This window comes from Saccostrea cucullata, unplaced genomic scaffold, assembly GCF_032062105.1.
Source record: "Saccostrea cucullata isolate Sc308-1 unplaced genomic scaffold, CSIRO_AGI_Scuc_v1 ctg2892, whole genome shotgun sequence".
Lineage (NCBI taxonomy): Eukaryota > Metazoa > Mollusca > Bivalvia > Ostreida > Ostreidae > Saccostrea > Saccostrea cuccullata.
In genome coordinates, this window is record NW_026924588.1 from 51,725 (window position 1) to 66,913 (window position 15,189).

General features: G+C 34.0%; 1 protein-coding gene across 4 annotated transcripts in view; it reads left to right on the forward strand.

Moving 5' to 3' along the window:
• The first annotated feature begins 268 nt into the window (after positions 1-268).
• LOC134266779 (serine-rich adhesin for platelets-like) overlaps positions 269-15,189 on the forward strand; it is a 29,078-nt gene continuing 14,157 nt past the window's right edge. For all 4 annotated transcript variants that reach the window (XM_062749007.1, XM_062749010.1, XM_062749009.1 and 1 more), the window contains exons 1-12: positions 269-460; positions 1,927-2,001; positions 2,562-2,620; positions 3,962-4,021; positions 4,591-4,679; positions 4,938-5,003; positions 6,005-6,319; positions 8,763-9,158; positions 9,644-9,874; positions 12,564-12,647; positions 13,204-13,473; positions 14,194-14,328. In XM_062749007.1, coding sequence (XP_062604991.1) covers positions 279-460; positions 1,927-2,001; positions 2,562-2,620; positions 3,962-4,021; positions 4,591-4,679; positions 4,938-5,003; positions 6,005-6,319; positions 8,763-9,158; positions 9,644-9,874; positions 12,564-12,647; positions 13,204-13,473; positions 14,194-14,328 — 1,962 coding nt within the window. In that variant the 5' untranslated portion in view covers positions 269-278. The remainder of the gene's footprint in view (positions 461-1,926; positions 2,002-2,561; positions 2,621-3,961; positions 4,022-4,590; positions 4,680-4,937; positions 5,004-6,004; positions 6,320-8,762; positions 9,159-9,643; positions 9,875-12,563; positions 12,648-13,203; positions 13,474-14,193; positions 14,329-15,189) is intronic.

Genomic DNA, 15,189 nt, shown 5'->3' on the forward strand with positions numbered 1-15,189 from the left:
CGATGATGCGGTCTCAAATGTATTCGATTCCTAACTATTTGATACCGCATCAGTTGAAAAACTATTTGATACCGCATCAGTTGAAATAAGCGCAATAAGCTCCTTTGGGATACCTGTTTTTAACCATGGCAATGTTAATTTATAATACCAGATACATCAATAATGTGATGCCTTTGAAAAGACTTATCCATAAATAAATTCAAAAGGTCGTCATTTTGAATGCGGTGTCAAATACTTAGGAGCAATATACTCATGACACCGCATGATTGTAAACAAGTATGGCGACATGTGAGCGGGACCCAGCCGAGGGGCTCTCATTCGGAGGAAAGAGGCGCCCTTTAGATGAAGAAGTTACCAAAATATCAATAGGCAAACGGCAGTTTAAAAGATGGTGTAATTTTAAGATCAAAATCAATTGCACTCGCGACACGGAAGCAATGCAAATCCTGCTAGACCATTGGTATAAATATTTGACAAAAGATACCACCATGGCCAATTGGCCATGTTAATTTTGTTATTACAAAGTTTACAAATGAATATTGACTGTCACACTTTATTGATAAGTAAATATGCATGTATATAAAGTAGGTACAATTACCACTCGGACTGACAATACATGTACTGTTCAAAAGTTAAGGTCAAAGTTTGGAATTTTTGTGTAAAAGTGAGTCAAACTCTAAGGTAAATGTCAAAAGGTCAAATTTGGTGTTACCTAAAGGTTTTGTCACATGGAATACACAGGTGAAGTATGAAAGTCATAGCTCCACTTAAAGCCATATATGGCGTAAGTACAATGAAAATTATTGAACTAAAATTAAAAGACTTATTATTTGTATCATTATACTTTCTATAAAGATAGAACTTTTCCGTAAATTACAAAATCTAAATCAATTGCGTTATAAAGATATCACAATTTAATTTGGATTCTCGGAATTTTCTCCGACTCGGAAGAAAATACAAAAGATTTAAATAACACATTACAGAGAAGATAAAATCGTATTACCGTATATTAGATGAAACGAGGTGTTCTCCATGTTCAGAATTGTATGAAAATCTTTAATTTAAATGTATCAACTATATTTCTTTACTTGATTTTGTATTTTTCAAAAATATATTTTTTTGATCAGTTACGCCATATATGGCTTTAATCAAAAGTTATGGGCAAGGTTAAAGTTTTTGTAAGGGACGGACAGACTGACGGACAGAGGAATGAGATTTAATGTCTGTTCATGTGAGTATGGTTTGGGCCTTGGATATCGGCCTGGATAGATCAGTTGGTAGAGCACATGACTAGACGCAGGGGTCGTGGGTTCGATTCCTGGTCCAGCCATATATTTTCTCCTTTCCTGTTATTGATTTGGTGCCATTGACAAACCCTGGAATTGCAGGTGAAAGTCCTGCCAGGGGTAATAGGAACTTGGGTTGTGTCTTTGAGGGCGAAGACCAATTAAGGAGGGAGGAATGTAATGGTTTGGGCAGTGGATATTGGACTGGATAGCTCTGTTGGTAGAGCACCTGACTAGAGATGCAGGGGTACCGGGTTCGATTCCCGGTCCAGCCATACATTTTCTCCTTTTCCTGTTACACATGAAAGTGGGGGACAATAAATATGACATATTGCACTGTATGCAAATTTATTGTTAAATTGGCAAATCAGAAATTCCAGGAACTTACATGTACAATGAAATGAGTTTATAGGTCCCTGGATTGACATTCACAATTTTGCTCAAATTGAGCCACCATAATTAAATGAAAAATATCATAATCATTTGATGTACTCAAAGTCATATTTTTCACTCTGGGTAGGTTTGTAAAATGCAGCAGCCACACCACAGTATTTTAAAAGTTTTATGGAAGATAATGTCTAGATTATCATTGTTTTAAGGAAATATTAAGTTGGTTTATAATTATTTTTTTTTTTTTTAGGTATAAGGCATTTCCAGAGCATGATACCAAGAGGAAAGGGAGGGGGAGAAGGCCTGCATCTACAGTGGGAAATGGGTAAAAATATATCAATCTAATTAAAATTAGATCCATAACACTCCTTTATTTAGATGTACAGAAACATAAAAAAATACAAGATTTTAAACATGGTAAAAGATTTAATTTTGATTAGAATAAATTTATAAAGATATTTAATTGAGTAGAATGTATGTTTAAAAAACCCATGTATACATACAATATGTATTAGGCCATAAAAAATTAATTTCTTGGTTATCAGGCCCTTCCTCATTTGTTCAAATGGTGCCTCATTGACCACTGTCATTGCTAATTCAAAATAAAAAAAAATAGATACAACAAATCACCTCCCTCATCATTTTTTTTAAGGTTTTGCACAATGTAAAAAGCTGCCTTATCATGTTTTGGGGGCAATAAAAAGTATTTAAAAAAAAACCAAAAACCATCCGTCTCTCATCATATTTCTTGAAAAAAAAAGGCCTGAGAACCAAAGAATTAAATTTGCATGGCCTTAGCTAAATTCAGATAGGCTGAGGGTCAGTTGGGAATTCACAATGGGCAGGAGCTTAGAGATTCTCAAATACAAATTTACTTCTAATTAGGGCTTTGCCTGACACAGAAACACAGAACAGTGAAGATGAAGATTGCGTAACATGTACCAGTAAGTACAGTGGAGCCTCATTTATCCGGACGCTTTGGTTCCCAGTCAATTTGTCCGGATATGTGAAGCATCCGGATACCTGAATCACCAGTTAAACAAGACAACATATCATTAAAAAATTCTGTTCCGATGAAAAATCGTCCGGATACTGAAGCATCCGGATATCTGGCGTCAGGATATCTGAAGGTCCACTGTATACGCACCTCTATTTATTATTACTGTAGAAGTACTTCTTTTCCTTGTGGTATTAATTTACTCTATGTACGGGGTCACAAACTTTCCGTTGAAATTTGTCTCAGTGTACGTAATATGAATGTAAGGCATATAGTGACAGTTTAAGAAATCTGTGTAATTTTCTACCCACGGATAAAACAGAAATTGAGATTCCGCAGAATTATGACCCTGTTGAAAAAAGTATGTCTACAGTATTTAAACAATTAAGAAAGAATTCCCAATTTACAATATTGTGGAATTGTTCATGGGGGACGAATGTTTGTGGCTTTTGTGGGCTACCCTGACCCACAAATTTACACCCTCATGAGCGTATATACAAATATTTGTTTTACAATTATATGTATTTATATGTTGCGAAAATGAAAAAGAGCTTGTTATCATCGAAACAATGTCCCCACCAACCAGGAAATTTTGACCCCCACAATATAGGCACCTGACGTTACTTATTTTTCTTTTAATAAATAAAAATATACCCATATCTAATAATAAACATTATTATTATGTTTGGTAATATATTTTTTTTATTAAAAGAAAAATATGTGACGCCAGGTGCCTGTGCCCATGATTCCACAGCAAGTAGTTAGCCACAGTTTCCTTAAGTATTTTTTTTATCTAGAGTTGCAATAATGTTTTGGGATAATTTGTGATTCCATTCCAATAATTTAGTAGCAGAGTCTAATATTTTGAAATAAGGAAAAATAATAATTACTGGTAATTGCCAGGGAAATCCATGCCGTTTTCAGTGTTTTGAACACTTACTAAAATGTACTGTATGTGTTCTTAAAATAGCAGGCTTCATATTTTAGAAACTTTTGTGCAGACAATGATGCACCAATTCATGAATACTGGTACCGCTAAGAAATAATTAATTTTATAAGTAGAATATACGACACAAACATGATTTCTCCAGCAACTCCAAATCCATTGATTGAGCTAAACTTTGAATACGCTAAATTATGTACACAGTCATACAGTATGTTTTAAACCACAACCATCAGGGATGGTTAAATTAACAAAATTAATGGCTTCAGGCTTACTGCTTGTAGTTTACCTGTAAATTTAACTATGAACTGGAAACTTTTCTAAAGTAAGTAGTGTTTTCTTCAGGTATATCACCCACAGAACAAGTACAGACAGAGATGGATAGCATACCATTAAAGATGGAGGGTAAGGATTTAAGGTTGTCTGAACCATACCATTAAAGATGGAGGGTAAGGGTTCAAGGTTCACTGAACCATACCATTAAAGATGGAGGGTAATGTCTTTAAACATTTTCTTCATAGAAAACCATGGGAAAACAGTAATCTCAATTCTGATTATAAAAATAGACAATCCTCAGCCCAAAATTTCTCAGTCACAAAAATGCAAGTTGGTTTTCATTTCATTTTTTTTTAATTTATTCTTTGCTCACAAATGCTACCATTTTAGTCGCAACTTAGAGCGCTGTGATAAGTAAGATAATTTTCATTATGCTGAATGTCTTCTATTTCTTTATAAATTAACATGTTAAAAGGCCTTTTTTGTCAAATATTGCTAATGCAAGGAATGCTAAAATTATAAATGGAATATTTTTAGAATAAATTTCATTTCTTTTGGGAAAATCATTGCATTAAAATTGAAAAGTTTTATCAGTGAACAGGGGGGATGTCTGAGAGGTTGATAAATTGTGATATCTACCCAAGACATTTCTCCATGACCAATGCATGTTAATACCTTGACTTTGATATCTTTTACAGTGGATGATGATATTGTAACTGAGGAACCAGAGAACACAGAGATTGAACGAGTACTAAGTCCGAGTGTGATGGTCACAGATGATAATCTGGTACCTAGACTTCTCGTTTCATGTGTTCTTGTTTAGACATGGAGCAGAAGAATATGAATGAAGCATTTCTTTGTTTTGCTAATTAGAAATGTGTAGAGTCATCTTAATTTGATAATTTTTTGTTGTTTGATTTGCAAGAAGTGCTACTGAGGTTTTCCTTTTGCTTGTCTTAAAATAGAGAAATCAAATTTAGATTACAATTTAAATTTTTTTAATTGTGTACACATACATGTATATTTATGATTCCTTTTTTTTCAGAATAAAGAAATCAAAAGTGAAGAATTGTGGACTCAGAAATTCTGTTTTTTATCAAATTGCAATCAGGTAAGGGAAGAATTAATGGTAAATGTTGGAATATGTAATCTGCAAAGAATGTATAATTAAAGTTTTCTAAAAATCTGGAGAGAAAGTACATATATGTATCTGAAAACCCAAACTCTCTAGATAGGATTCAATATATTGTTATACAATGAAGCGAATTGAAATGGTAAAATTTTCCGTTTTGATGAAATGTTCTGAGTCATGTTTTGAACGTCAATTATAACATAATGACACACCTATATTTTTGGAAACGAGAAAGAAATATTCGTCATAATGTTTTAGGACACCCCACTCTTCGCGACAAGAAACATAAGCTACACTGAAATGGAGCTTTAAAAAATTAGAAAAGAGAGTTAGAGACTCCCTGTTTCTGTTAAACACAAATTGCAACAAATATGTACATATTTTTGAACTTATCACGTCTATTGAAGTTACCACAACACATGTTTTGGTCAAACATGTGTTTACTCGGTTTTTATTTAGACCGTCAATTTGATTGGCTATTATATTTATGGAAAACCTGTTCTACAGGTATTCAAATAAACAAATTGACCGTTTTATCGATTTCTAAAGAAATGGGCGTGTCATCAGATGACAATAAACGTTCTAAAGATAGCCAAAAACGTTCCATTCGAACAGAAAATTTTACCACTTCAATGTGCTTCATTGTATGTATCTTTGAGAATATTTATTTTGAAAGGTGGAAAATATAATATTTACCTGTAAGTTCTTAATTATATGCAAATAATTTCTTATCGCATAATTTTGCTAGAATCTTTATGCGCAAAATTAAATTACCGGCTTTTGTCTTGGTGGTGCTGAAATCCATGTATTACTGAATACTCTTGATCAACCGTCCATAGGCAGATAATAATTTTTGCGATTTGATGTTAAAAAGCCATTTCGGGATTATAAGTATTTGCAAAAATAAGGAATCTATGTTTATATGTGAATGTCCATTCCATTCAAATATGTACAAATGTTTATCATCATTGTCATTTCAGCGTGTTGTACCGAGGCATTATGAAGTCAAGAGGTTAAATGAAGCAGATCTTGGAAACAAGGTAGTGAATTTTACCATAGACGAAAATCCGGCAACATTCCGAGAATCCATCCTCAGTGCATGCCCACAATTGAGGAAGGCAGGGGGATTTGAACTGTTGAGAAGGAAAAGCAAGTTTGGTTTAGAGAGCATCTCCGAGCCCCGTAGTGGATTTACCACTTCGTATTTGATGGAGGAAAACGAGCTGAACGGAATCATTTGTTATGTTAGGCCTCGAAAGAGTATTTCAGTGAAAGCCATCGAGGATGGTCCAAGGGTGAGCTATACATGTACACTTACGGAAAAATGCCTGGATGAAGAGCAAGAGCCACGTTGGGCCTTATTTGGCCCTGAGAATTTCCGAAAAATCAAAACTGCTCAGTTTAGGTTGCAAATGCAGTATTTATTACTTTGAGTTTTGGTGACCACGTATCTAATAATCCTGACGTAATTTCCCATCTAGCCAATGCATTATGACATCATGAAATGCGTCATTTTCCTCATATCCTGTGAATTCTTTTGAAAATGACCTAAAGTCGAAGCATTTTTTCAATAATTCATGTAGAGCACAACCTCTGATCTAAAATATGCAAATGCATAATAAAAGCTCTGTTTCTGAAGATTAAATAACGTTTTATTTTTTGGATCGTGGGCTGTGCTCATATTTTAATTATTTGCTGAAGGTAGTCAAATATGCGTGTTTTCTGCAAATTTCAAGAACATTGCAATTTCTCAAACCTTTTTTCCAATATCTGGATTCTCAAAACGAAATTTTATTTTAGAAAATGAAAGCACCAAGTGTCTACTTTATTTTGACATATTAAATGCGAAAGAAGGTGATATTTAATTAATTGATATAAGTACAGGGCCATTTTATGCATAAGATGGCTCTTGCTCTTTAATAGGTGTTTCAGTCAAAAGCTTTTGTTAATTGTCTTTAAAATAATTTTAATTTCAAAATGGTGGATCATTTTACAGTTTAAGAGCAAATACTGTTAACTTTTTAATTCCTGATGCAGTATAGTATTCATATTTATATACAGTGGATGTCAGATATCCGGGTACTTCATATATACTTTTCTCAGAACAGAATTTTTTTTTGTTATTCATTATTGTTTAACTGGTAATTCAGATATCCGGATGCTTCACATATGCGGACAAATTTACAAGGACCAAAGCATCCGGATAAATGAGGCTCTACTGTATTTGGCTTTGTATTCTATTTACCAACTTTTGTGAAACCAGCTTGCAGTAAATCAAATGCATTTCTAAATGTCTTCCATATACATGTATACTCACAGTCAATAGAAACGCAACACCCTAATTTTAGGGGTGAAAATTATATACGGGACATAACTATGTACCAAAAAAAGTTAGGACATCTTTTACTTTGCCAAATCGGTTATTTAAAAATCAATTGATTTTTAGCCCCCAGCAGAAATAAAAAATTAGCATTTTTAATAAAATTATTGTCAATATTTTGGGTTTTCAAGGTTTTGTACCTGTTAACATCTACTGAAATCCGGAAAAAAAACATTTTGTGATGCCTATATTTCTTCAAAGTAACTGAAAGCACAGAGAATTTTCATTGCTTATGTTGGAAATTTTCAAAATTTTGAAAAAAATACATCTATGTGTTTCAAAAGCAATATAAGTCCAAAGGTTACTACACTACACCAAAGTTCATTTAAAAAATGACAAGAATATTTATTTCGCTCAGATTAAGACATTGATAAAATCTGCTTATGTTGTACATGGCGGACTAGCACGTTTTTATTGAATCGTCGGAAGGGGGGATGTTTTAAAAGTTATGTGTTACTTTCTAAGGTCTAAAGATAACATTTAAAGTTTAAATGATGTATCATTGTTTTGTAAATTTACTTTTACATTTATGTATTCATTCTTAATCTTATCTTTAAACCTTATAAAGTAACACATGACTCTAAAACAGAATTCAATTAAAACGTGGTCCGCCATGTACAACATAAGCAGCCCTTCTACCATGCATTAAGTTTATCAATGTCTTAATCTGAGCGAAATAAATATTCTTGTCCTTTTTTAAATGCCTGTTTTTAAGATATTAAGGTCGAATTTTCTCTAACTTGGTGTAGTGTAGTAACCTTTGGACTTCTGGTCAAGGATATGTCATTCATGCTTTTGAAACACATGAGCCCGAAAAGTCGTTATGTAGTGTGTATCTTCATTTTTAGCTCTCCCATTTCTTTATTTTGAAAATCTCCAACATAAGCAATGAAAATGCGTGCTTTCAGTTACTTTGAAGAAATACAGGCATCACATCCGGAAGAGAAAGAAGGAGACTTTTTACAAGACTTATGATTAAAAAAAACCTTGAAAACCCAAAATATTGACAATAATTTTATTAAAAATGCTAATTTTTTTACAGGGGGCTATAAATCAACTTCCGGTAATGGAATGAAAATCATTCAACCGTTAAATAACTGATTTGGCAAAGTAAAAGATGTCCTAAATTTTTTCGTACATGGTTATATCCGGATTATCCCGTATAAAATTTTCACCCCTAAAATTAAGGTGTTGCGTTTCTATTGACGGTGAGTATATATCTATATCTCAACCAGATTTAGAAATATGATAAATCAGACCTACAATTTATTTGTAAAAAAAAAACAATATCCACCAAAAATACTGTTAATGCTTTTTATTCAAAACATCTTCACTATTTAATTTTCTTCTAATTTCAGAGACTACGAAATGACCTCAGTTTTGCTCAAAAAATAGAGGTCCTAAAGCTCCTAAAACAAGGCCTGAAGCAGACAGAAGTGGCCAGGCGCCTTGGTTCTTCCCAGTCCGTGATCTCCTTAATCGCTTCCAAAGAAAAGGAGATTTACTCCCATGGGAATAACTTAAATCCCAGTAGGAAACGTATACGACCCGGAAAAGCTGCAGACGTGGAGGTCGCCCTGACGTGCTGGTTTAAAAATGTTTACGTTCCTGGTAAATACATTCCCAATACTATAATAATGGAACAGGCAGAACTACAGGCTAGGAAGCTAGGGAACATGTCATTTACTCCTTCCTCGGGTTGGCTCAATAGGTGGAAACTGCGGCACAATATACCCTCAACAGCATCGGTCAAGGTGAGTTAGAACTACAGGCACGTAGCAACAGGGGGCCCCCATATACATGTAAGTGGAAATTTTAGCGAGACACAAATTTAGCAATTTGTCTTTAAAAATGGAATTTTAGTTTGAGTGAGAAGTAATTTTAGCGATATTAAAAAACTCATTAAAGAGGCCATGACAAAACACAATTCATTTTTTAGCGATACTTAATTTCAGCAATTTCAGCACCCTGGCTAATAATGCCAAAATTAAATCCACACAAAAAATTCTACTTATACGGTATTCAAGTTTGGGCAATTTCCCCAGCTTTTCCAGGAAAGGTAAAATAAAAAATTATCTGGCTACTCTCCCTTCAAAAAGGATGCTTCGTTACTGAACTAGACTTCATTTTCTGTCATCAGATATCGGGGAAGGAAGATTGAAGAAAAAAAAGTATGAATTAATGTATGATCATAAAACTCTGCTGATTATAAACTATTTTTTGAATTTTTTTTTTCCAGAAAAAACGCGATCAAACTCGGAACAAAGCGACCAATGAGGAAGAAGTTTCTCAACAGGAAGTTGAAGAAGAGGAAGTAGTTCCTGAGGATGCTGAAAGTGAGGCTGTATCTGAAGATGAGGACTCGAGATGTCAGAATGATGACTCGATATCTCAGCGAGATGGGGCCTTTTCTCACAGTGAAGACTCAAACCCTCAGTACACTGAAAAGAAAGGGGACAAGCAGAGTGAGGTAATTAAGGCTTACGTCTTATACCGTATAGCGGGTTTTCTTGGCGGGTGTAAAATTTGGCGTTTTGCCTCCTCAAAAGTATGCCAATAAGTTTGGCGTAATTTATTTTAGCGGACACAAGGTTATTAGCCCATTGCAGATAAACACTAAAAAGAATACTGAATATTTTAGCGATTGAAATTTTAGCGGGCTACCATCAAAACGCCAAAATAAGCCAAAATTAACACCCCGCTAAAATAACCCGCTATACGGTATTACTGTAAATTAAATAATGAGGAATTTTGGTGATTTCTGATTGGTCTAGACGCTCTTTCCTGAGATGTACCTCAGAGTGAGTTCACCTCAAATGAAGAATTTGGAGGTTTATTTGGCACTATTCCAACTAATTTCCATAGGGTCAAATAGTTAAATTTGACAATATTTGAGATGGCCCCCTAAGAAATCAGGGTGGTAAACATTCAATTTTTTTTATCTTAAAAAAGTACATATAACAGTAAAAATTAATTAACGAAAAGATATCAAAATCCGTAGGGCGGAAATAATTAGACTTGACCTTGTTTTGGAATACAACCCAAATTTCATAATGTTTTTGCAAGAGGAGGGGACACAAATAAAGTGTTTTTGAAAGTACTGTTTAAATAAACTTTTGAAATGGTTTGGTTCAGGAAATATTCTCTTCATTTATTTTGTATTTCTTAAGGCCGGTATACACGGTAAGATTTGTATTATAAGATTTGTATTATAATACAAAATCTTACTGTGTACGAGGGTTGTCCCGTAAAATCGTGGACAAAGCATTTTTCTCGAAAAGTAATGGGCGCACTAAGCTGAAAATTTCAGTAAATGTTTATTTATCATATTTAAGTGCATGATAAATTTTTTGATAAAATATAGGCAAAAATAAAGATTTTATTATGCTTGAATGTGCACGGGGTATTGTCCTACGGCGCACGGAGAAAAATACAAGGTTTTATCAAAGAATACACAAGTTTGAATTCGAAATAAAAGTTTTAAATACATAAGATTTGGATTAAAATTATCCTCATTCAATTCCACAATCAATTTAGTAGTCTTTGTAAAAATTTTAAGGCATTTGATTAATTTTTGGCAGTTTCTCGAGCATTTGAAATTGGAAAGTGGTAAACACAACACACGAAAAATGGTGACGTTTTATGACGTTACGGCGCACCGGAGAGCAGTTCCGTTTTAATTCGATGTTGTAATGACACCTTCAGAGACTTGAAATGACCATAGAAGAAAAAAGATTATAAAAATATCACCATATCTTAAGTAAAAAAAATGAAATAGGAGTTTTTCTTAGCGAAGTCTTTTTTGATCGAGTCCCTGGGGAGTACAAAACACGGACAAACTCCTAAATATAAATGTAACAGCAAAAGACGCTGTCTCAGTAGACCGCCGATATGAGATTTTCTATTAGTTTATTGATGGTGAGAATATTGTCCGTAACTTACTGATAAATCTTCAGAAGATCGCAAGAGGGTGCTAATTGGTTCTTCGACTGTTTATGGAGACTAAAGAATGTGTATCGATGAAATTCCTAAATTTAAGTCGGACTCATCCAACTTCATTTTCAGCAAAGATAAAACGTGACACTGTTTAAGATACTTTGACGTTATAATCCATGCGCCGTAAGGTGATACAATACATGGCATAAAATCACATAATTTGTTTATTTATGCATATTTTTATCTGAAATTTGCTGTGTATATTACTAAAATATGTACTCTAAATAATAGTGAAAATTTCAGAACGCAGTGATGTTTATTTTTTACACTAGACAACTTGTCCACGATTTAACGGGACAACCCTCGTATACACTCTTAATACAGTGTATCATAAGATTTTTCAAATCTTATAAAACTGTATTGAGAATAGAGCAATGCTCTATTTCCTAATACAAGTCCTAACTTACCTATCACTTTCAACCAATGAAATGACACTAGGGGTGATCCTATTTTATCATTACTAAAAAAACACATGGTAAATAACAACTTTTCAAGTAAAGACGTCGAAAAACTTGTGGCTTAATGGGAAATAATTTAATTCTGGTTGTAACGCTGTATTTGATTGGATAAAAAATTATTTTATATTGTATAAAATGGGTTGCCTACGTCACAATGACTTTCGTCAAAAACGTATCAATCCGCCTGACGTTACGCTCAAATTTTGTACAATTTAAAGTCATTTTTTTAGAACAATAATCTTTTTTTCTTACATCAAAAGAATGAAAATTAAATTATAAGCAATGAATTTAATAGCTACCCATTTTATAAGGTATAAACTGGGTTGGAACAGTTTACGCTTTTTTATAAACCGCTTTGCGGTTTATAAAGCGTAAACTGCCCCAACCCAGTTTACACCGTATAAAATGGATAGCTATTAAATTCATTCCTTAAGGGGAAAAGGACTTGTGGAATATATCAAGCAGTGCATAGTACGATGATAGACACTGCTATCAGAGCCTCGTCCTCCATTTTTATAACTTTGACAGACAGAGAAATATGACGAGGAAAAATACGTTCACTTGGAATATGTTGTTTATTTACAATCTTATAAGATATGTATTTATTTAGCATGAGTACAGGAAAGTATTATAATACAAAAGTATTATAATATTTGCATTATACTACAAATCTCATCATGTATACCGGCCTTTATATGCTTTTAGGTTGCAGAGAAAACAAAAGAGAAATGCAGAAGCGATGGGATCTCCACAACCAAAAATTCAGTGGAAACTCCCGAGTACCCAAGGGTAAGATGACATACTATTGTATACATGGAAAATTTTTGCCCCCATTTTATTTTTGCCCCTTCACCCTTACCTCATCTGGGCAAATTTAAAATGGGGCAGATTCAAAGAATACAGTATATTTTCTTATTAAACAATAATATGACTGTGTGAAAAAAAAATGGAGGTTGTTGACAAGGTAGGAGTATGTTGTTGAAATTTTCTTGTAATGTGGAATCATCTAGTTAATTGGGCACTATGCAGTTTTCATGGATATCAAGGGCCACTCTTACCAACAAGTTTACATCCTCATAAGTCATTACACTGTCAGCACATGGCTCTAGCACATCTTTTTGTGTGTACAAGGTATTCACGAAGTTATGTTTCTATGAATCAGTATACGTTTGATTGCACAAGAAGAACATTGTTCTTTGTTAAATGATTCCACAGTTTTTGCCTAGCCTTGTCTGTTGTATTTATCTTGTTAAGTAATTTTAAGTAATATTTATTTTATATTTTGGGGTGGGGGGGATGGTCATACCAAATGTGTAATTAAATTGTATAATATTGTCTTTTACAGCACAAGCGTAATGACCTAAGCCTAAAAGACCAAATGCGTGTTGTAGAACTTCTAGATCAGAAAGTCCCACAGACAAAAATTGCAAAACAACTAGGATGCTCGCAGTCCTTTATATCCAAACTCTCTAGCAGGAAGGACGAAGTCCGTGCACAGTTTTTGACTTCCGAGGATCTGAATCGGAGAAGGAACAGGAAGGGAAAAGCCCCAGATGTCGAGTCTGCACTGTTGGCCTGGTATCAAAGTCTCCTGGATCAGGAACCAGAAAAACAGGTCAGAGGTCAAAGGTTAAAGGTTTATTTTCTTTTCCTACAGGTCAGGTTGTTATTCATTTGTTATCGTTAATGTCAAAGTGTACAGGACTACATGTAGGAACCAGTGAAAAAAAACAGGTCAGAGGTCAAAGGTTTTTTCCTTTGTAAATGTTGATATCAAATCGTACTGTAACAGAAACTAACAAAACAGGTCAAAGGTTAAAGGTATTACCTTTTAATTGATGAACATTGATCATGGAATTATAATTCACTGACTCATAATCAGACTGGTTCAAATCTTGACAATCCAGATTTTGTAAACACTAGATAATACATTAGATATGTATACTGTATACAGGCTTCATTTTGCCTTGTATTATTTTCACCCTTTAACATTTGCAAACAATTTATCCTTTTTTAAATTTGCCCAGTTGACAAAGTTTTGTTTCAGAAATTATACCACACTTTTTATAAAATTGTTGTTTTAAATTTGCCCAAATGAGGGAAGGGCAAAAGGGGCAAAAAATTTAATGGGGGCAAAAATTTCCCTGTATACAGTACTTCATCTCAGCAAGATGTCATATGGAGTAAAAATTTTGATCTTGTGTCTCGAAATCTCAGCTCAGGGTCACAATTTGGGCTTTTTTGCCCTGGCTTTAACAGCTTGTTTCAATCAATACGGGCTGACATCCTTTGTCATCCTCGCTGTATATCTAATAGATACTATGTTTCCATACAGATATCAAGGAAGATGTTTAAGGACCAAGCTAAAAAACTGGCTGATGAGTTTGGAATTCCACATTTTCCTGCAAGCGATTCATGGCTTTACAGGTGGAAATGCAAGCATAAATTAGTGGATCCGCCTTTCTTGCAGGTAAGATTCACCTCTCAAGAAGGTAAGATCCCCCTCTCAAGAAGATAAGATCAACCTCTCAAGAAGGTAAGATCCGCCTCAGAAGAAAGTTAGATCTCAATATCAAGAAGGTAAGATTCGCCTCTTTAGAAGGTAAGATCAGCCTCACAAGAAGGTAAGATCCACCTCACAAGAAGGTAAGATCCCCCTCTCAAGAAGGTAAGATCCACCTCACAAGAAGGTAAGATCCACCTCACAAGAAGGTAAGATCCCTCTCTCAAGAAGGTAAGATCCCTCTTTCAGGAAGATAAGATCCACCTCACTAGAAGGTAAGATACCCCTCACAAGAAGGTAAGATCCACCTCTCAAGAAGGTAAGATACAGTTCACAAGCTTTATTTCTTTTTAATATATGGAATGATCAAACCTGAAGGAGTGATCTATGTTGCTCTTCATAAATGCTACATATTATTTGACATCACAACAGCAGCATTTCTTTTCTACCTGTTGACTTTTGCACATGTGATATACATGTAACGTTCATGGAATATGTTTACAATTTGCAAGTCAGTTACTGTAAACTAATCTATTATTTTTTTCATATTTCATTCTCAATTCATCATTTTGCAATCAATCCACAACAATTTTCATGGCCATGAAATAATCCACAACAAAATAGATGGTTCAGGGCGATAAAAAAATTTGCCAAATATATATTTCCAAGTGTTACTTCTATTAAAGTTGAGACAACTATCAAATTACTGTAATAGAATATGTGTATAGGGCTGTCACGGTTCCAAAATTTTTTGGGTCAAGTGGGTTCTTATTGTTTTAGGTTCAGGTTTTTCAGTTTGGGTCTATAAAAGAATAAAAGCTAATGACT